This window comes from Monodon monoceros, unplaced genomic scaffold (assembly GCF_005190385.1).
Source record: "Monodon monoceros isolate NGI ecotype Baffin Bay Population unplaced genomic scaffold, NGI_Narwhal_1 Super_Scaffold_7, whole genome shotgun sequence".
In the NCBI taxonomy this organism is placed as follows: domain Eukaryota; kingdom Metazoa; phylum Chordata; class Mammalia; order Artiodactyla; family Monodontidae; genus Monodon; species Monodon monoceros.
Genome location: NW_021703784.1, coordinates 29,274,044 through 29,297,978, shown reverse-complemented (window position 1 = coordinate 29,297,978; position 23,935 = coordinate 29,274,044). Strand labels below are relative to the sequence as shown.

At 34.4% G+C, this 23,935-nt stretch overlaps 1 protein-coding gene across 1 annotated transcript in view; it reads left to right on the top strand.

Moving 5' to 3' along the window:
* The window catches only part of DYNC2H1 (dynein cytoplasmic 2 heavy chain 1), a 364,114-nt gene that overhangs the window by 223,774 nt on the left and 116,405 nt on the right, over positions 1-23,935 (top strand). Inside the window, exons 78-81 of the mRNA XM_029208148.1 lie at positions 1,340-1,450; positions 7,778-7,933; positions 16,252-16,327; positions 22,135-22,343. Of these exons, the coding sequence (XP_029063981.1) occupies positions 1,340-1,450; positions 7,778-7,933; positions 16,252-16,327; positions 22,135-22,343 (552 nt within the window). The remainder of the gene's footprint in view (positions 1-1,339; positions 1,451-7,777; positions 7,934-16,251; positions 16,328-22,134; positions 22,344-23,935) is intronic.

Below are 23,935 nucleotides of genomic sequence, written 5' to 3'. Positions count from 1 at the left end.
CTTAATTAGGACTTTTTGAAGAATATATAGGGTAGATTATATTATAAAACTTTTTAAAAATTTTTAAATGTTTTGCTTTTCTTTTGGGAAGTTTGGATGAATTGTTTGGATATAAATTTATGTTTATTTTAAATTCAACTGTATCACAAATGTATTGCTTTTTTAATCTCTTTTTAAAATATGCTAACCCAAAGCAAAATTTTATTCCAATTTTACATTTAAAAATTATTATTAGGTATAGAAACATTTTATAATTTACAATTTTAAGGAAGCACAATGTTTTCATGGCAATTCTCTTGCCATTTTTTGTCATCTTTACATTTCATATGATAATAATGAATTTTAGTATTAGACATATTTATTAAGATAATTTTTCGACTTCACTCTCTTTTAGAGCTATCAACATTTCTTTTGTCATTCATTCATTCATTTAGTCATTCATTTTACAAGTGCTTGCTGAGTACAGAAAAAAGCCAGGAATAGCCCTAGGTGCTGGTTACGTATAAAATTTGTACTTGCTCTCGAGGAGCTTGGTTTAGAAGAGACAGACCACATTAATAACTATACAGTCGTACAATGAATACTGCAGAAAGGAATTTACAAAATACCATCAGTGATTAATCTGCTTGGGATTGTGGTAGTGAAGAGTCGGAGAAGATATTCTCCCAGAACATGATATTTGAATTATATTTTCACAGATGAGTAAGAATTTGTCAGGTTACAAGAGAATAACAGGCAGAAAGAATATGATGAATAAAAAGACAAGAGATAAAAATTCGAATAAGTGACTAAAGCGTACAGCACAGGCAGGTGAATTTGAATGGTGAATTTTGGATATTATAGGCTATAAGACACACTAAAAATTGTACTGTAAAGGAATTGATATTATAATATAACTCTGTGGAAGTGTGATTTGAAGAAGTGAGAACCTGAAGGCCTGAAGATGGCTCGTAGTTTAGGCATCACGACTATAGCTAACACTTATTTTGTATTTACTGTGTGTTGGGCACTGTGTTTTATACAATCCTATGAGGGTAGGTTATTATCCTTGCTTAGAGAGTTTAAGTCAAAGAATCCAAGGTCACACAGCAAATAAGTGGCAGAATTTGGATTTCAACCCAGTTGGCCCAGTTCTAGATCCAAGTTCTTACCTATTTCACTAAGCTAGGAATAGAGAAGATGAAAATTTAGAGGAAATATAATCAGAACATTAAGAAATATATCAGAATATCATGGAAAGATTTTAGTAAGATAAGTACTTATTAATAATATATTTATAAAATGGAAATTTGTGTGTATGTTTAAGTAGATTTTTATTCTTGTTGTTTTTATAAACAAGGAATTGAATATTCTTCAACCTAAAGATACCTTTCGTCTTTGGCTCACTGCAGAAGTTCATCCCAACTTTACTCCAATTTTATTACAGTCAAGTTTGAAGATAACATATGAGGTAAGAAGATTTAAAACTTGAAACGTGGGCTTCCCCGGTGGCACAGTGGTTAAGAATCCGCCAATGCAGGGGACGTGGGTTCGAGCCCCGGTCTGGGAAGATCCCACATGCCGCGGAGCAGCTAGGCCCGTGCACCACAACTACTGAGCCTGTGCTCTAGAGCCCGCGAGCCACAACCAGAGTTTGCGTGCCACAACTACTGAAGCCCACGTGCCTAGAGCCCGTGCTCTGCAACAAGAGAAGCCACTGCAATGAGAAACCTGCACACCACAACAAAGAGTAGCCCCCACTCGCCGCAACTAGAGAAAGCCCATGCGCAGCAACAAAGACCCAACACAGCCATAAATAAATAAATAAATAAATAAAATTTATGAAAAAAATAAAAACTTGAATCACTAATTGTGTAAGTGCAGTAATTTAGCATGCCTTCTAAAGCTCTGTAGACAAAAAGCACTCAAAAACTTTTGTATATTTAGATGAAGTATATACATAAATAATATGATATTTGTAAAAATACATTTATATTTTTCTTTTAAATATTATTTAATATCATTAATTTTTTGTTTTTTATTGTAGTAAAAGACATAATGTAAAATTTACTATCTTAACCATTTATAAATGTACAGTACAGTAGTGTTAACCATATGTACCTTGTCGTATAACAGATCTCTAAAATTTTTTCATCTCACAAAACTGAGACTGTATCCACTGAAGAGCAACTCCCTATTTCTCTTTCCCTCCACCCTTTGCAACCACCACTGTACTTTCTGTTTCTGTGAGTTGACTACTTTATATCCCTCATATAAGTGGAATCATGCAGTATTTGTCTTTTGGTGACTGGCTTATTTTATTTGGCATGATGTCCTCAAGGTTCATCCATGTTGTAGCATATGACAGCATTTCCTTCTTTCTTAAGGCTGAATAATATCCCATTATATGTGTGTACTACATTTTCTTCATCCATTCATCAGCCCAGGGACATTGAGATTTTCTACCTCTCGACTATTATGAATAATGTTGCAATGAACATGGGTGGGCAAATATCTCTTCAAGATCGTATTTTCAGTTTTTTTGGATATATACCCAGAGTGAGATTGCTGGATCATATGGTAATTCTATTTTTAATTTTTTGAGGAACTTCCATACTGTTCCACTGTGGTATACCATTTAACATTCCCACCAATAGCACACAATTTCTCTGATCCTTACCAACACTTGTTATTGTCTCCTGTATTTTTTTTAATAGTGGCTGTCCTAACAGTGTGAGGTGATATCTCACTGTGGTTTTCATTTGTATTTCTCTATATTTAGTGATGTTGAACATCTTTGTATATGCTTGTTGGCTATTTTTATGCCTTCTCTGGAGAAATGTCTATTCAAGTCTTTTGCCCATTTTTAATTGGATTTTTTGTTGTTGAGTTGTACAAATTTCTTATGTATTCTTCATATTGACCCTTTATCAGATATACGGCTTACAAATATTTTCTCTCATTCCATTAAGGGTTCCTTTTAACTGTGTTGATTGTTTCCTTTGCTGCGTAGATGTTTTTAGTTTGATGTAGTCCCATTTGTCTGTTTTTGCTTTTGTTGCTTGTGCTTTTAGTGGCATATCCAAAAAAATCATTGCCAAATCCAATGTCATGAACCTTTTCCCCTGTTTTCTTCTAGGAATTTTATAGTTTCAGGTCTTAGGTTTAGGTCTTTAATGCATTTTGAGTTAATTTTTGTATTAGGTGTAAAGTAAGGGTCCAACTTCACTCTTGCACATGGATATCCAGTTTTCATATCATTTGTTTTTTGACATAGCTAAGTTAGATTTTCAGTCTTTGTTTTCTTCTTTCATTCATTTGTTCCCTTCACCCATCCATTCATCCATACATCTATCCATCAGTCCATCCTTCTAACGTGTAATGCTTGGCAGATCCTCCCCAAACCTGATGCATCCAAAACTCTATGTGTTTGTAATGATACTGTGGAACTTGTCCAAGTCATAACTGAAATAATAATAAGAAACTGAATTAAAACTTTTAAAAAACTGGTTTAAAACGTTCTGCTTGCATTTTCTCTCAACTTGTAGAATATAATCTCTTATATAATCTCTTGTCTGATGAAAGATATCTTATTGGTGTTTATAACTACCTGTTATTTTAGATCAGTACTTCCATTTCCCATCTGAAGGCATTAAGTCTCATGTAAGGAAGAAAAAGGCTAAGGATTAATCCAAGGAATGCAAAAATGATTTAATATTTGGAAATATATTAATTGAATGAATGTCAATTATAATGTCTAGTAAGAGAGAACTTCTCCAGCCACTCTCTCAGTGTACTCTTTTACTAAACTATATTGCAGAACTGGATTGTACAAGCCCTGAAGGCAAGGGCTATGTTTTTTCTTGCTTTTTTTTTTACTTATAATATGTGGCATGTAGGAAGAATACAGTAATATTTCAATAAATGAAGAGTTAATATATATCAGGGGAACTGTTCCTTGAAAATTTTAACTTAATGTGTAGCCTCTTCTAGTATCCTTTTTTAGGAAGTAATTAGATTATATTTTTATGGAAATTTTCAGTTTCATTTAAGTTACTGGTGAATTTTTTTTCTATTTCTTAAATCAATGTAAATGATTTTAACTCTTCCAGGAAATAGTGCAGTTCATTATGTTCAAAATTATTACTATATGTATGTACACATATGTACACACACGTTTTATTGTATTTAAAAATTGTGGGATCTTCATTTTATTGTTTGTTCTCTTTTTGATGAGTTGCTGGAGTTGTTTTTAAAAATTTATTACATTGAATCTGTAGATTGCTTTGGATAGTATAGTCATTTTCACAGTATTGATTTCTCCAATCCAAGAATATGGTATATCTCTCCATCTCTTTGTGTCATCTTTGATTTCTTTCATCAGTATCTTATAGTTTTCTGAGTACAGGTCTTTTCCCTCCTTAGGTAGGTTTATTTCTAGGTATTTTATTCTTTTGGATGTGATGGTAAATGGGATGTTTCCTTAATTTCTCTTTCTGATCTTTCATTGTTAGTGTATAGGAATGCAAGAGATTTTCTGTGTATTAATTTTGTATCACACAACTTTACCAAATTCATCGATGAGCTCTAGTATAGCAACTTTAGTGTTTTCTGTGTATACTGTAGTATCATGTCATCTGCAAACAGTGACAGTTTTACTTCTTTTTCAATTTGGAATCCTTTTATTCCTTTTTCTTCTCTGATTGACATGGCTAGGACTTCCAAAACTATGTTGAATAATAGTGGTAAGAGTGGACATCCTTGTCCTGTTCCTGATCTTAGAGGAAATGTTTTCAGTTTTTCACCATTGAGAATGGTGTTTGCTGTGGGTTTGTCATATATGGCTTTTATTATGTTGAGGTAGGTTCCCTCTATGCCCACTTTCTGGAGAGTTTTTATCATAAATTGGTGTTGAATTCTGTCAAAAGCTTTTTCTGCATCTCTTGAGATGATTATATGGTTTTTATTCTTCAGTTTGTTGATGTGGTGTATCATATTGATTGATTCATGAATATTGAAAATCCTTGCATCCTGGGATGAATCCCACTTGATCATGGTGTAATATCCTTTTAATGTATTGTTGGATTTGGTTTGTTATTATTTTGTTGATGAGTTTTGCATCTATGTTCATCACTGATGCTGTCCTGTAATTTTCAGAGAAAGGCAAATATCATATGTTATCACTTATATGTGGAATCTAAAGAAAGGGTACAAATGAACTTATCTACAAAGCAGAAATAGAATTATAAAATAGATAACAAATGAAGACCTACTGTATAGCACAGGGAAGTCTTCTTTTCCCATATATATGGGAAAATAATCTAAAAAAGTGTGTATATATGTATATGTATAACTGATCCACTTTGCTGTACAGCAGAAACTAACACAACATTGTAAATCAACTATACTCCAATAAAAATTTAAAAAATAAAATTAAAAAATAGAAAAAAATTTGTCACAAATAACCAATGTCATACTTTCTGATTTACTTTTTCTTATTAATTCTTTTCTATTCACTGAATTTCCTGCTCTTTTCATTATTTTTTCTTCCTTATGTTTTCCTTAATTTGTACTGGATTTCATTCTTCCTGATTTCTTATGCTGAATGCTTAATTGATTTAATTAACTTGAATTAATATTGAAATTATTTTAAGTCTGAATTTTCAGTTGAATATATATTTTACCTTATCTCATAACTTGACATACTAGTGTTTCTGTTTTGTCATTTTCTAATAATCTTTATTTGTATATGATTTTCTCTGTAATTGTACATGATTTATTCATTTTGCATAACCTTTAGTATAGGGTCTTAAAACAAAAAACAAAAAAAAAAAAAACCTAAGTGGTTGTTCAGTTTCCTTAGTGCTCAGAAAATTTTGTCTGTTCTATGAAAAATTTTGGTAACTGTTTCATAAACAAAACATTTTCATTTAAAAGTGTACATTTGGAAATGCACTTAGTAAAAAAAAAATACTTAGGCCCTTTTTCTTTTAATAAAACAAAAGTTTTTATTTAAGAGAAAACAGAATGAAAAGGTTTGCAAAGGAAATTATTATTTTTTTGTGGCAGGCATTCTTAAAGTACTGTTCTGAATTTTTCATTAATGTTAGAAACCAGTTTGAAGGAAAAAAAAATACTTTTAAAACAAAGTAAGTTTTTTTTTTTTTAAATCTTTATTGGAGTATAATTGCTTTACAATGGTGTGTTGGTTTCTGCTTTATAACAAAGTGAATCAGTTATGCATATACATATGTTCCCATATCTCTTCCCTCTTGCATCTCCCTCCCTCCCACCCTCCCTATCCCACCCCTCCAGGTGGTCACAAAGCACCGAGCTGATCTCCCTGTGCTATGCAGCTGCTTCCCACTAGCTATCTATAAAACAAGGTAACTTTTGAAATGGATTTATTTTTGTCTTTTTCCAAGAATTCAAAAATTTTTTTCTTCCATTTTGATAATTAAAAAAAATAATATAAACAGATTTTGGACATGTGGATAAGTGTTTTCTGACTAGTACTAGTCCAATGTACAATTTCGGTTCCTGGGTTTGAATTTCTGTTATAAGCCTAGCAATGTCAGGTAATACCCACCTTAAGTAAAGTGGACTGATGTTCAAGGAAGATTAGTTGACATTACATGTAAATAGTAATTTGAAGTCCTTATGGAAATTCAGATAGTACTGGAGAGAAAGAACTGGCATATTGAAGTCAAAAACACCTGCCTGATAATAGTATCATAATTCGTACTGTAAATGATGGTTTTGTTTCCGTAAAACACCTCAATGATCATGTAAAACTTATTTGGTTATTTTGAATATTGTTGGTTGTGTAGGTTTTTTTTTGAGGGGGGGTACACGGGCCTCTCACTGTTGTGGCCTCTCCCGTTACAGAGCACAGGCTCTGGACGCACAGGCTCAGCGGCCATGGCCCACGGGCCCAGCTGCTCCGCGGCATGTGGGATCCTCCTGGTCCGGGGCACGAACCCGTGTCCCCTGCACCGGCAGGTGGACTCCCAACCACTGCGCCACCAGGGAAGCCCTATTTTGGATTTTTAATTGAGATGAGCTATTAGGTATAAGGAGTTTAAAACTAGTTTTATATTTGTACGTTTTTTTTTAACATCTTTATTGAAGTATAATTGCTTTACAGTGGTGTGTTAGTTTCTGCTTTATAGCAAAGTGAATCAGCTGTACATATACATATATCCCCGTATCTCCTCCCTCTTGAGTCTCCCTCCCACCGTCCCTATCCTACCCCTCTAGGTGGTCACAAAGTGCTGAGCTGATCTCTCTGTGCTATGAGGCTGCTTCCCACTAGCTATCTGTTTTACATTTGGTAGTATATATAAGTCTATGCCACTTTCTCACTTTGTCCCAGCTTACCCTTCCCCCTCCCCGTGTCCTCAAGTCCATTCTCTATGTCTGTGTCTTAATTCCTGTCCTGCCCATAGGTTCTTCAGAATCTTTTTGTTTGTTTGTTTGTTTTTAGATTCATATATATGTGTTAGCATATGGTATTTGTTTTTCTTTTTCTGCTTACTTCACTCTGTATGACAGACTCTAGGCCCATCCACCTCACTACAAATAACTCAATTTCGTTTCTTTTTATGGCTGAGTAATATTCCATTGTATATATGTGCCACACCTTCTTTAGTACATTTTGAAGTAACATAAAATAAAATAGTTTAAGCCAAACTTGGTAATGGTGAAAAGTTTTTGCCTTAAAATATGTTCTCAATATGTTAAATACTGACTTATTTTATTTGTAAGGTTTTAAACAATATGTTTGTTTTTTCTCTAGTCACCTCCAGGTTTGAAGAAAAATTTAATGCGTACTTATGAATCTTGGACTTCTGAGCAAATTAGCAAAAAAGATAATATACACAGAGCTCATGCTCTCTTCAGTTTTGCTTGGTTTCATGCTGCATGCCAAGAAAGAAGAAATTACATTCCACAGGTAAGAAAGAACATGTCTTGGATATAGTCTAAGGTGTACATTTTTTCATATTAGAATATTTTTACAGTTTAGTATAAATAGCTAGGATTACTTCTTAATTTGATTCATGATTTATAAATTTATATCTCTGATTCCATCTTCTCTGTTAATCTTTTGGACTGTATATAGTTATCTAGTTCACATGTTTTTGAATTAAAGTGTTTAGAACAATGTGTGAGCCATCATAATTCATCATTGTTAGGTATCATTTTTATGGTTAATATCTCACCAGTTCAAAAATGTTCAAAAACCGAGTTCCCATACCTGTTTTTCCTTTAGTATATTCTGGTCAATAATAGGCATTGATATCTGTTTACTTCCCTAAGTTAGAAGCATAGGAGTTGTTCTTGGTATGGTTTTCTTCCCTACTCAACTTGTGTTTAAACCCTGTTGATTCTACTTCTAAAATGTAATTCAAATCTGTACATTTCTCCTCACTATTCTTTTCAAGCCTCATCACCTCTCACCTGAATTACTTTTCCAACTCTTCTTCCTGCTTTTTCCATTTAGCAGCCAGAATTATTTTTTTAATATGTAATTTTGAGTTTTTCACTCCTCTGCTTAACACCCATCAAATGGAATTCCACTGTACTTGGGAAAAAATATGCACATTTCTTACCATGATCCAGAAGGAAATATTTGCCTATCTTTTCAGCCTCTTCCCAGGCCCCTTTTTTTCTATCTGTTCTCTACACCTCAGTCACATGGGACTTCTTTATGGTCTTTTAATCCATCAAGCTTTCTCACCATAGGCTCTAGATTTTATTTTTAAACCACCAATAGAGCACAGTTTTTCATGGCCATGGCAGTCCTAGCTGGTACCATTCTCTGATCTTCTTGCCAAATGCCTATCTTAGCAAAAATTTCAGCATTCTTCCATCTTTAAATGGATGGTAAACCATCCTCTTTTTTTAAACTTTGTCTACTTCTTTCGGGATAATCTTTCCTCAAACTGCCCTCCCCATCTGCCCACCTTTTAGCCTTTCTCTATATTTCAGTTGCATGTCAAAATAAGAGCATAGGTTCTGGAGTTTCAGTCCTGACTCTAGAATTTCCTTGCTGTATAACCTTAGGTAAATTACTTTATCCCCTTGACTGTAAAATGTGAATAATGATCATATTTACCTTTGTTGTGAGGATTAAATGAAATAGTGTATGTTTAGAAGTGCTTAACACAGTGCCTGGTATAGCCTATCAATAAATATTTGTCAAACCAATGAAATAGTAAATAATAATAGCAATGTTTGTTTCATATATTTTACACACTATACTTATTAAAGGGTACGCTTATTATTTTTATTTTACAAAAGTAGGACAGTGAATCTCGATGGTAATTAACTTGAGCTTGGAAATGGGCAGGCTCACCATCTTCTAAAGCCTTTGCCCCTAATTTCTCTGACATTCATCCTTAGGTAATGTATCAGTTAATCCTGATGCATACATGAAGAATAGTCATAGTGATGCATTTTTATGAGAAAACAAAACTTACATTTTAAAAACAAAATTAGTTTTCTTTTGTTTTTTGGGGTTTTGTTTGTTTTCTTTTTGTGTGTGTGGTACGTGGGCCTCTCACTGTTGTGGCCTCTCCCGTTGCGGAGCACAGGCTCCAGACACACAGGCTGAGTGGCCATGGCTCATGGACCCAGCCGCTCCACGGCATGTGGGATCTTCCCGGACCGGGGCATGAAGCCGTGTCCCCTGCATCGGCAGGTGGACTCTCAACCACTGCGCCGCCAGGGAAGCCCAGTTTTCATTTTTTATTGTGACACATGCACATAGTATAAATTAAAAAGCTATGAAAAAGCTTGCAAATTAAGATTTAGTCTCCTCCCTCCTTATCCCCTGCCACTCAGTTTGTATTCCCAGGGCACCTACTGTTCACCATTTCTTGGATGCCCTTCAGAGATATTATATAAATACACAAATATATTTTATGCATTTATATGCACACATATGTTCTTTTTAATTCAAATGGCAGCACATTATACATACAGTTCTGTACTTTGCATTATTAACCAATACATTTTAGAGATTGTTAAATATTAGTACCCATTTAACACCTAATTTTAAAATATGATTTGTATTCATGATATCCGTATAAATATTTTTAGGCAGTTTGTATTGTTAGATGGGCATAAATATTTTCTTTAATCTTCGCTATTACAAAAAATATTGCAATGGATATCCCTATGATTGCCTCATTTAACACTTGTTCATGGTGGCCAATTCCTAAATGTAGAATGTTTGCTTCAAAAGATATGTGTATTTTTAAAAGTTCATGAATATTACCAAAATGCTCTACATAGAGGATATAACAGTTCATTTTCACACAAACAAAAATATTTGAAAATGTCATTTAAAAGAACATTCTGCTCTGACAAAAATCATAAATTTAGAGGTAAAAGCAGACAAAATATTGAATGCCATTAATTGCTAGATGTCATGTCATAGGGATATGAACTCCACAAACTCTATTTTACTTCTTTTCCTTATTTGGTTTTGCTTTTTTTTTTTTTAACAGCCAACTTTGAGAAGTAAAGATCCACTGTTAATTCAACTTAGTTTTCATTCCCTGTGTTAGTAAAAGATTATTCCTTTGCTATTTTTCATTGCGGTGCTGTGTTAACTTCCCTATTTTACACATGTATATTGTACCTCTAATACTGCATTCGATGTAATGTCAGTTTTGTTTTATATTTGTTATTCTTTGATATTGTGTTATTCTTACTAGTTTGTGAGTACCTTTATAACAGGCTTAATCTCATTCATAAGAGCACTTTACACAGTGCCTGGATTTCCATGTCAGATAAATAGGATTTGATTGGCTACTGAGAATCTCTCCACAATTTACAACATAATTTCTGTCAGGAATTGTGATATGAATAACAAAAATTACCATTCAAATTTTTGTACCATATTTTTAAAAAATCATTAATCATCTAGCAGTATATCAGTAACTGTGCTTTACAGAGTATAGTTCTTATTTCAGAATTAGTATTTTAGTTGGAAGTTGCTATATTAAGTAATATTGATAGCAACAGTCTTGAGAGTTTTATGAATACTGATTAATTTTTAAGGTATTTTTAAAATGTTGAAATGAGCATTTTTCTTCACAAATAAGATCTAATAGAGTTATATAAGAAATTTTATTAATAAGACTTTGTTTTGAGTTGGTAGAAAGTTTATTTAAAATGTTATGAGAACTTTGTTAACTACCGATGGGTACGTATCCCTTACACATTTTTTTCTCTTAACATCTTTATTGGAGTATAATTGCTTTACAATGTTGTGTTAGTTTCTGCTGTATAACAAAGTGAATCAGCTGTATGTATACATATATCCCCATATCCCCTCCCTCTTGAGCCTCCCTCCCGACCTCCCTATCCCACCCCTCTAGGTGGTCACAAGGCACCGAGCTGATCTCCCTGTGCTATGCAGCTGCTTCCCACTAGCTATCTATTTTACATTTGGTAATGTATATATGTCAATGCTACTTTCTCACTTCGTCCCAGCTTACTCTTCCCCCGCCCCTTGTCCTCAAGTCCATTCTCTACGTCTGTGTCTTTTTTCCTGTCCTACCCCTACGTTCTTAGAACCTTTTTTCTTTTTTTTGATTCCATATATATGTGTTAGCATACATATTTGTTTTTCTCTTTCTGACTTACTTCACTCTGCATGACAGACTCTAACTCCATCCACCTCACTACAAATAGCTCAATTTCATTTCTTTCTATGGCTGAGTAATATTTCATTGTATATATGTGCCACATCTTTTTTTTTTCTCCTTTTTTTTTTTAACGTCTTTATTAGGGTATAATTGCTTTACAATGGTGTGTCAGTTTCTGCTTTATAACAAAGTGAATCAATTATGCATACACATATATCCCCATATCTCTTCCCTCTTTCATATCCATCCCTCGCACCCTCCCTATCCCACACCTCTAGGTGGTCACAAAGCACCGAGCTGATCTCCCTGTGCTATGCGGCTGCTTCCCACTACTTATCTATTTTACATTTGGTAGTGTATATATGTCCATGCCACTCTCTCACTTTGTCCCAGGTTACCCTTCCCCCTTCCCATATCCTCAAGTCCATTCTCTAGTAGGTCAGCATCTTTATTCCCATCTTGCCCCTAGGTTCTTCTTACCATTTTCTTTCTTTCTTTTTTTTTTTTTTTAGATTCCATATATATGTGTTAGCATACGGTATTTGTTTTTCTCTTTCTGACTTACTTCACTCTGTATGACAGTCTCTAGGTCCATCCACCTCACTACAAATAACTCAGTTTCATTCCTTTTTCTTGCTGAGTAATATTCCATTGTATATATGTGCCACGTCTTCTTTACCCATTCATCTGTTGATGGACACTTAGGTTGCTTCCATGTCCTTGCTATTGTAAATAGCGCTGCAATGAACATTTTGCTACATGACACTTTTTGAATTATGGTTTTCTCAGGGTATATGCCCAGTAGTGGGATTGCTAGCTCATACGATAGTTCTATTTTTAGTATTTTAAGGAACCTCCATACTGTTCTACATAGTGGTTGTATCAATTTACATTCCCTCCCACAGTGCAGGAGAGTTCCCTTTCCTCCATACGCTCTCCAGCATCTATGGTGTGTAGATTTTTTAATGATGGCCATTCTCACTGGTGTGAGGTGATAACTTATTGTAGTTTTGACTTGCATTACTCCAGTGATTAGTGATGTTGTGAATCCTTTCATGTGTCTGTTGGCAATCTGTTTATCTTCTTTGGAGAGATGCCTCTTTAAGTCTTCCGCTCATTATTGGACTGGGTTGTTTGTTCTTTTGATATTGAGCTGCATGAGCTGCTTGTATATTTTGGAGATTAATCCTTTGTCAGTTGCTTCATTTGCAAATATTTTCTCCCATTCTGAGGGCTGCCTTTTCATCTTGTGTATGGTTTCCTTTGCTGTGCAAAAGCTTTTAAGTTTCATTAGGTCCCATTTCTTTATTTTTCTTTTTATTTCCATTTCTCTAGGAGGTGGGTCAAAAAGGATCTTGCTGTGATTTATGTCGTAGAGGGTTCTGCCTACGTTTTCCTCTAAGAGTTTTATAGTGTCTGGCCTTACATTTAGGTCTTTAATCCATTTTGAGTTTTTTTGTGTGTATGGTGTTAGGGAGTGTTCTAATTTCATTCTTTTACATGTAACTGTCCAGTTTTTCCAGCACCACTTATTGAAGAGGCTGTCTTCTCCATTGTATGTTCTTACCTCCTTTGTCAAAAATAAGGTGACCATATGTGCGTGGGTTTATCTCTGGCCTTTCTGTCTTGTTCCATTGATCTATATTTCTGTTTTTGTGCCAGTACCATACTGTCTTGATTTCTGATTTCTTGATTTCCTTTCAAAAAAAAGGAAGAGAGCAACTAAATGAATAAACAAACCCACAAATGAAAACAAACACTAAAAACTAAACTAAGATAAACATGAAACCAAAAAGAAATCAAATGCAGAAAGCAAACCCCAAGTTCACAGTTGCCCCCAAAGTCCACCCCCTCAGTTTTGGGAACACTCATTATCTATTCAGGTATTCCACACCGGCTGCGTGGATTTAATGCACTGCTCCTAAGGCTGCATGAAGAAATTTCCCTTTCTCTTCTTTGTTCGCACAACTCCTGGGGCTTAGCTTTGGTTTTGTCTCCGCCTCTGAGTGTAGGCCAGCCTCAGGCATCTGTTCCCTGCCCAGACAAGAGGGGGTTAAAACAGCGTCTGATTAGGGCTCTGTTGCTCACTCAGACTGGGAGAGGGAGGGGCATGGTAGTCTCAATTGCAATGTGGGGTGTGTCTGCAGCAGTAGAGGCCTGTGTGATGTTGTAACAGCCTGAGTCACGTCATGTGTTCTCCCAGGGAAGTTGACCCTGGATAATGGGACCCTGGAAGTGGCGTGATGCACAGGCTTCTGGGGGTATGTGGGTAGTGACCTGCGCTTGCACACAGAATATTTGGTGGCGGTGGCGGCAGCAGTAGCGGTCCTTGCTCACCTCTGCAGTTTGAGATGATAGCCGCAACTCATGCCCGTCTCTGGGGCTTGCTTAGGCAGTGCTCTGCCATCTGTGGGCACTCGGAGCAGGAAGCCCCTCTCCTTGCACACCCCAAAACAACGGTCTCTTGCCTCCCTGGCAGGTCCAGACATTTTCCCGGACACTGTCCCAGCTAGCTGTGGCGCACTAACCCCCTCAGGCTGTGTTCGTGCAGCCAACCCCAGTCCTCTCCCTGGGGTCTGACCTCTGAAGCACAAGCCTCAGCTCCCAGCCCCCACCTGACCTGGCAGGTTAGCAGATAAGCATCTCAGGCTGGTGAGTGGTGGTCAGCACCAGTCCTCTATGCAGGAATCTCTCTGCTTTGCCCTCTGCACCCCTGTTGCCGTGCTCTCCTCCATGGCTCCGAAGCTTCTCCCCTGCCCACCCCCCATGTCCGCCAGGGAAGGGGCTCCCTAGGGTGTGGAAACTTTTCCTCGTTCACAGCTCCCTCCCAGAGGTGCAGGTCCCATCCCTATTATTTTGTCTCTGTTTCTTCTTTTTTCCTTCACTCTACCCAGGTATGTGGGGAGTTTTTTGCCTTTTGGGAAGTCTGAGGTCTTCTGCCAGCATTCTGTAGGTGTTCTGTAGGAGTTGTTTCACATATAGATGTATTTTTGATGTATTTGTGGGGAGGAAGGTGATCTCCACGTCTTACTCCTCTGCCATGTTGAAGGTCTGTGTCTCCCTTACAGATTTTTAATTCTTAGGTATAGTTTAACTTAGGTATAGTTAACTGAAATCTTTTTTGTTTTCACAGTATCTATAATATTATTTTAAAAAAATAGCTATCTAAATGCTAGTGACCTCCAAATTTTTATATCCAACTCAGACCAACTCTCTAAGATCTAGGTTTATATATCCAACTGTTTATTTGACCTATCTAGTTAGATGTCTCAAAAATGACTGAAGATGCACATATTCTAGATCCAAGTACTAGAACATTAGCTTCTCAAGAGCACAGATTTTTGCTTCTTTTGTTTACTGCTATATTTTCATTGACAAAAACAGTGCGAAGTATATAGCAGACACTCAGTAAGTTTTTGTTGAACACTTTGTTCATTGATCTCATGTTATCCCTTTCCAAACCTTGTATTCTTTCAGTGTTCCACCTGTAAGTGAATGATGCCAACATCAATTTGAATAAGCCATGAGCTTAGAAGTCATTCTTAATATCTCTCTTTTTGGTATCTTCATCCTCCATTACAATCCAATACAAAAATTCTTTCATTTCATTGTCCTAACTATCTACTTTTGTTTTTCTGTCATTTCTTACCCTTTCTCCACCAGGGTGACTTTCCCTTATCTTTTATATTAGGTCAGAGCTCTTTCTTATATATACCAAATATGTTTCTTTTCCTTAAACATATTACAGTTTGTAATTGTATGTGTATTTGAGTAATTGATTGTATCCACCCCTCCCCTGACATTTGACTGAAAGCTACATGGAAACAGGGATTACATATGTTTTTGCTCATTCTTTTATTCCCAGAGCCTGTCATATAATGTGCACTTAATAAATCTTTTTGAATGATGAATGAATAAATTAAATTTGTATCAATATTTCTGAATATTATTCAAGTCTAAATAGATTTTAGTTTGAACTTATTGCATAAAACGAATTACTAGTCATAGTTGATGAAAGCCCTATAGAAATTATTTTTAATTATTTCATATTATTTTCTATCACATATAAATGTCTTTGAATGTTCTTTTTATACAAGCATAGTAGCTATTAGTTGTAGGTTTATAATTTTATTTAGTTACAATATAAATGCTTTGTGGGTCAAATGTACAGAAAATAATACTATATGCCTTTAGACCTTTAAATAATTTTCGTAATATTTCTGTTTTCATGTTTGTAGAGAAAATCCAAAATTCTGAAGGATCAAATTATAGGAAATCTCTCAATGTATACACTCTATGTAGACTCAATGATTTACTACGCCAATTTGTTCTTTCTATATATGACTCTTCTGCCACATATTTAAGTGATAAAAACATTTATGGCATTATAAAATCCTTTGCATGCTGTAGAGATCAATACATTTACTTTTTAAATTACTCTTACTTTAGATGTATTGTTTTATTGTTTTTATTAAAAATTCTCAGTAGTTGCCTTTTTTTTCTTTTAGTCTGTATTGAACATTCTTTTTAAGATTGTAAGGGCAATGATATATGCATATATTTTTTAACACTGCTTGTAGTTCTTTAATTTTTTAAAAATTTGTTTTGATAGGGTTGGACCAAGTTTTATGAGTTTTCTTTATCAGATCTTCGGGCTGGTTACAGCATTATTGACAGACTCTTTGATGGTAAGTTCTAATGATGAAAACTTTGACCTCTGGTGTCAATGAAAAAAATTTTTGAGCTATTATTAAAAATAGGCTTTTTTTCAAGAGTGACTTGACTTCCTATTATAAAATTTGCTTTTTGCTTTTCATTTTGTATTTAATGTTCTGAATTCCATGCTTGTGAAAGTTCATATATTATCTATTGTGGTCATTGGTTTTGATATAATCCATTAGATTTCTGGTTGATCTGTAGCTCTCAGGAAGCAGAAATCTAGAATGACCTTGTCTTTACTTCACGGCCTTCACAAGTTTCAGGCTTCAACTAAATTATTCATATCTCTTTCAAGGGAATTGTTAAAATTCAAGAATACGGTAGACCAAGAATCTGTAGAATCACAATTGTATGATTAAGTAGAAATCAGGAATCAAGGTACAAATAATAGCCTCCTGAAGACAGGAATGGTCCAATCCCTGAGGGTTATTGCTCAGGGCCAACTCAAGCGAACACTAGAGTTTAGAGCAATGATGGATTAGAGAAGAGAGTATGTTGATAGGACTCTCAAACTTAAAACTATTCTAAACAACTCTAGATTCTTGTCTCCCCCACCATCTTGCAGCCTTGCCAAACTACTCTTCCCTGAGTCTGCTGCATTTCAGTAAATGGCACCACCATTCATGTAGTTGTTCAGGTTCAAAGCCTATGAATAATCCTTGATTCTTCTCTTTTTCTTATCCTCAAACATCCAATGCTTTGGCAGTTTCTGTCCCCTCCATGTCCAAATCACATCAAGATTCTGTTCTCATCCTTCAACTTCATCAATCCTTGGTAGTCCAAGAAATAGATTCTTTCAAAAATTCTCCACAAACAAATTTATTTTTTAGAAAAGTAAAGTAAAGCATATAATTCACTCTCAAAACCTACAACCACATTTATCTTCTTTCTGTTCCTTGAACAAACCAGACTTGTTCCTACCTGAAGGTTTTGGTAGGTGCTCTTCCTTCTGTCTGAAATGCTCCTCACCCAAACCTTTATATGATTTTCTTCTCTTATCATTCACATCTCAGCTTAGAGGTATCCTCTTCAGAAAAGTTTTTTATTATCACCAAATCTAAAGTAATTTTCTAATTGTTCTCTATCCCCAAGTTCTGTTTAATTGTTTTAATACGTTACTGCTACCTTATACTTTCCTATTTATTCATTCATTTTTTAAAATGTTGTTCATCTTTTCCAACTAGAGTGTAATCTACATTAAGCAAGGTCTTTGACTATTTTGTTTACTCTGTATGTCCTTAACATCTGTAGCAGGGCCTAGCCCATGGTAGTAGGCACTGTTATAGTTGGTTGAATTAACGGCATCATCATTTATTCTGTAACTTGGTTTCCATGAAAGGATAAGGATAGACGTCTAGCATGTGGACAAATCCCATTTTTTTTGTAGTTTTCTTTTATTTTAATTTTTTATTGAAGTATAGTTGACTTACAATGTTTCATGTGCACAGCAAAGTTATTCCGTTGTACATATATATATATATATTTTTCAGACTCTTTTCCCATGTAGGTTATAACAAGATACTGAATATAGTTCCCTGTGCTATATAGTAGGCCCTTGTTTATCTATTTTATATATAGTAGTGTGTATCTATTAATCCCAAATTCCAAATTTATCCCCCTCGCACTTCCTCTTTGGTAACCATAAGTTTGTTTTCTATGTCTGTGATTCTATTTCTTGTTTTGTAAATAAGTTCATTGGTATCATTTTTTTAGATTCCACATATAAGTGATATCATATGATAATTTTCTTTTTCTGTATGACTTAATATGATTATTTCTAGGTCCATCCATGTTGCAGCAAATGGCATTATTCTTTTTAATGGCTGAGTAATAGTCCATGGTATATATGTACCACATCTTCTTTATCCATTCATCTGTTGATGGACATTTGGGTTGCTTCCATATCTTGGCTATTGTAAATAGTGCTGCTATGAACATTGGAGTGCATGTATCTTTTTTAATGAGAGTTTTTATCTTTTCTGGATATATGCCCAGGAGTGGGATCGCAGGACCATATGGTAATGCTAGTTTTAGTTTTTTAAGGAACTTCATACTGTTCTCAATAGTGAAAGCCCTAATTTACATTCTCACCAACAGTGTAGGAGGGTTCCCTTTTCTCCACAGCCTCTTTAGCATTTATTGTTTGTAGACTTTCTGATGATGGTTATTCTGACCTCATTGTAGTTTTCACTTGCATTTTCCTAATAATCATCAATGTTGAGCATCTTTTCATGTGCCTGTTGGGAATCTGTATAACTTCCATGGAGAAGTGTCTGTTTAGGTCTTCTGCCCATGTTTTTGGTTGGCTTGTTTGTTTTTTTTTATATTGAGCTGTATGAGCTGTTTGTATATTCTGGAAATTAATCCCTTGTCAGTTCATCATTTGCCAATATTTTCTTCCTTTCCATAGGTTGTCTTTTTGTTTTGTTAATGGTTTTCTTTGTTGTACAAAAGCTTTTAAGTTTAATTAGGTCCCATTTGTTTACTTCTATTTTTATTTCTTTCACCTTAGGAGACAGATCCAAAAACTATTGCTATGATTTATGTCAAAGAGTGTCCTGCCTGTGTTTTCCTGTAGGAGTTTTACATCAGTAGTATCCAGTGTTAGGGACTTCCCTGGCGGTCCAGTGGTTGGGACTTCACCTTCCAATGCGGGTTTGATCCCTGGTTGGGGAACTGGGATCCCATGTGCCTTGCAGCCAAGAAACCAAGACATAGAACAGAAGCAATATTGTAACAAATTCAGTAAAGACTTTAAAAATGGCCCACATCAAAAAAAAAATAGTATCCATTCTTACATTTAGGTCTTTAATCCATTTTGAGTTTATTTTTGTATATGGTGTTAGAGAATGTTCTAATTTCATTCTTTTACATGTAGCTGTCCAACTTTTTACATGTAGCACCACTTATTGAAGAGACTATCTTTTCTTCATTGTATATTCTTGCCTCCTTTGTTGTAGATGAATTGACCCTAAGTGCATGGGTTTATTTCTGGGCTTTCTGTCCTGTTCTGTTGATCTATATGTCTCTTTTTGTGCTAGTACCATACTGTTTTGATTCCTGTAGCTTTGTAGTATAGTTTGAAGTCAGCTTATTCCTCCAGTTTCATTCTTCTTTCTCAAGATAGATTTGGCCATTTGGGGTCTTTTGTGTTTCCATATAAATTGTAAAATTTTTTGTTCCAGTTCTATGAAAAATGCCATTGGTAATTTGATAGGGATTGCATTGAATCTTTAGATTGCCTTGGGTAGGTAGTATTGTCATTTTAACAATATTGAGTCGTATAATCCAAGAACACCATATATCTTTCCATCTGTTTGTGTTGTCTTCAGTTTCTTTCATCAACATCTTCAGAGTACAGGTCTTTTACCTCCTTGGGTAGGTCTATTCCTAGGTATTTTATTCTTTTTGATGTGATGGTCCATGGGATTATTTTCTTAATTTCTCTTTCTCACATTTTGTTGTTAGTGTATAGAAATGCAACAGATTTCTGTATATTAATTTTGTATCCTGCAACTTTACCAAATTCATTGATGAGCTTTGGATTTTCTACGTATAGGATGTAATTTGCAAGCAGTGACCATTTTACTTCTTCCTTTCCAATTTGCATTCCTTTTATTTCCTTTTCTTCTCTGATTTCTGTGTCTAGGACTTCCAAAACTATTTTGGATAAAAGTGGCATGAGTGGGCATCCTTGTCTTGTTCCCGATCTTAGAGGAAATGCTTTCAGCTTTTCACCATTGAGAATGATGTTGGCTGTGGGTTTATCATCTATGGCCTTTATTATGTTGAGATATGTTTGAATCGCATTTTAATTTACATGTTTATGAGATTTTAAAAACTTTTAAATGCAGTATGATACGTGTACAAAAAGTACTTATATCATAAGATTACAGCCCAGTGAAATTTCCACAAACTGAACACTCTCATGTAGGCAGAACCTTAATCAAGAAACAGAACATTACCAATACCTCAGATTTTACTCTAATGCTGCCTTCCAGTTACTACCATTCTCCAAGTTCTCCCACCCCCATTCCTTTGGTAAAGACCAGGCACCTAACTATATAGATTAGCTTTGCCTGTTTTTATAAAACTGGAATCATACATCATGTATTCTTTAGTCTTTGGATTCTTTCAGTTAATATTATATTTGAGAGATTCATCCATATGCTTACATGTCATTGTTGTCCATTTATTCTCAGTGCTATATACTTTGCCATTCTGTGATTGTATTTCTTCTCTTGGTGGGTAGTTTTCAAGTTTTTTCTTGATGGACATGTGGGTAGTTTGGGATGATTGCGCTATATCTTTGGGTGACTACTTGAATATACTTCTGTTGGGTATATATGTAGAAGTAGATAGGATATTAATTTATTTGTTCCCCATAGTTATTTAATGCCTAATAGTATTCCAAATGAATTTTTTGTTTATTTAAAAATTCTTTGAATTATACATCAGAAAAGTACACGTAAAGGTATAATTCAATAGATTTTCACAAATTGAACCTTTGTAACTAGCCCAAAGTCAATAAATAGTGTATTACCAACATTCTGGAAGCATCTCCCCCACTCCTTTTTACATATGACCCAACATTTTCCCATTTTGTGCTAAGGCCAATCAGTTTTCTGATTTCCATGAGTTGTTTTTTTAATGTTTATTTTGAAACACAATTTTTTTTGAGGATATATACTAGTACTTTAGCTTGCTTAGAAACTTGGTAACTTTCCAAAAGGCTTTTGAACATTTATTTGATTATTATAGTATCACTTTGAGGCAAATATTATTAATGCTCTTTTAAGATGAGGATACCAAAGCACAGAGAGTTTGAATGATTTGTTTGTCATTGTTTTTCAAGCTTGCGATGGAATTAACAGCATCATATGTTTTTTACATACATCACACCAGTGAATTGTTGAGAGGAAGATGCCTCAAAATGATACTGAATCTCATGGTAGAAGTCTAAATATAATCTTATGATTACAAGGTTTCCTGATATTAAGGGACCTCCACATATGGAGAATTAAATGTAAAAAAGGGGGATGGTTCATTGAATTTTATAGTAATGAAATAGTCTAAACTAGTAATGCTAGCAGTGATGTTAACTAGGTAGATTAAAATTGTGTTTCCTGCATTTACTGCTGTTGGGGAGGAAGAAATTTTCTTCTACCCTTCTGGGTTCTTCTGGCTGGTCTAAGAATTTACACTGACATGAAACAGATTAACAGGAGAAGATCAAACAAAAATTAATAACATGTATATATAGGAGAGACCCAGGAAGACTAAGTAACTTGCCAAAATGGCTGAAACCCTCACCTTAAATACTATCTTCAACTAAAAACAAAAGAGGGTGTTTGGGGTAGTGGTTTTAGACTTCAGAAGGGAGGAAGGCAGTTAACATGGAGATGCAAAAAAGCAGATGTTTGGTAAACAAATTGCTGGGCTATGCAGAGACAATGGGACACAGGGAGGAATTTTAACAAACAGACTTTGCCAGGTTCCTTCCTGTCCACCATACCTAGTTCATATTATAGTTATCTATGTTGGTAGCTTCCTTCCTGGAACAGGTCCTCTGTGATTATAGTATTAATATTATTAATATTAATGAGCATTACATTAATTTAAGCATTTTAAGGAATGATTTAAATGAATTAAATATGTATTGTTATATCCTATAAATATAACTGGAGCCAGGAATTAGTTTAATATTTTCAAATTTGTTTTAGAAATTTTCTAATATCTTAGAAATGAAATGAATAAAATTTTTTTTTAATTATAGGTACCAAAGATGTACAATGGGAATTTGTACATGGTTTGCTAGAAAGTGCTATTTATGGAGGACGTATAGATAACTATTTTGACCTTAGAGTTCTTCAGTCATACCTGAAACAGTTTTTTAATTCTTCAATAATTGATGTATTAAACCAAAGGAACAAGAAAAGCATTTTTCCGTACTCCATATATCTACCAAAATCCTGCAGCATTTTGGTAGGTAAAATTATTTTCAATTTACTACCAGATAGAAACTTGAACAATTTCTTATATTGTTAAATATATGTTGTTTCTTTTCAAATGTATAAGCAATTGTCATTCACAAATATGGATTTTTTTTATTATTATTATGCCAATATGCAGCCTGATTCTCTAAACTCTAGTTAGGTGTCCTATTACTTTTGGATACTTAATGATCACTGATTGATGATAATAGGAGATAGTAAATAGGCAAATCGTGACGGGGGGTGGCCAAGGAAAATTTTTACATTGTAGGGCTGCCGTGAAGATCTGGAATGGGAGAATATGCTACTTCTTCATAGTTATGAGAGTACTCTGATACATTAAATTTGAAAGAAAGCAAATATTATTTAACAAATATCTATCTTCATACTCTGGCTTATAAATTTAAAGAAGTTCTAAATATACAAGAGAGATTCACTTTATCTAGCTTTCATAGCAACATTTTTGTTTATGTGTATTTATTTTATCCAGCTGTAGCTCTTTGCTTTGAGTCATCATATAAAAGCCTCCTAGAATGCAATAATCTTTTCCAGAAAATAGTACAAAATGTAGCCCAAAGATTTCAATTCTAGTTTATTTTGCCACAAATTTGTATTTGTGTGAATGCCCAAATAACGTTTTCATTACATAGAGTATTAAAATTATACATTTCTTCATGAATTACAAAATATATATATTCAGTTATATAGTTCTATCAGTATTGTGCCTTTTTCTCTTATTCAAATATTTTTCAAGAAAATTCCTTTGTTTTAGTGATGTAAGTCAGAAAACAAAGCTTAAAAATCAGTATTAAACATATTACTTTATTGAATATCTTATCTATTTTGTTATTAAGTATTCCATCGATTTTGTTTTTCAGTATCTTTCATTCACTTACTCATTCATTCAATAATACACATTGAACATTTGCTCAGTGATAATGCTGTTCCAGACTTTGTGGATCTCTTGATGCACTGTGGAGTTTACTTTTTATTGGGAGAACCTTAGAGTGAATGAGCAAACAAATATCACATAGTTATTTATTATATATTTATTTCAGATAGTGTACCATGAGAAGTCTTTCATCTCTATTGTTTGAAGCTTAAATTGAAAAATAAAATATATACAGAAAAGTGTACATCATAAGTATACAATGCAGTGCATTTTTATACATTGAACACATGATTGCCACCAGCACTGCGATCAAGAAACAACATTTTCAGCTCCCCAGAAGTCCTCCTCAGGTTCCCTTCTAGTTACTACCTCCCCAACAAAGGATACATTAGCTTAACTTCTAACAGCCTGTGTTAGTTTTGCCTGTGTTTGTACTTCATGTAAAGGGTATCATTTGGTATATATTCTTTTGTGTCCAAATGAGGATAAATCAGTTTGGACATGTAGTAGTCTACTATTTAGGAAATATGTCAGTGTATAGTCCTAGGTAGAGAGAAGACTCTAGCCACACTAGATGAGAAAATTTCACAGACATTTAAAAATGAATAAAGTGTATAAATACAAAGAATAATAGCTTTAAAATTATAAGATGATTATAGGAATTCCCTGGTGGTCCAGTGGTTGAAACTCTG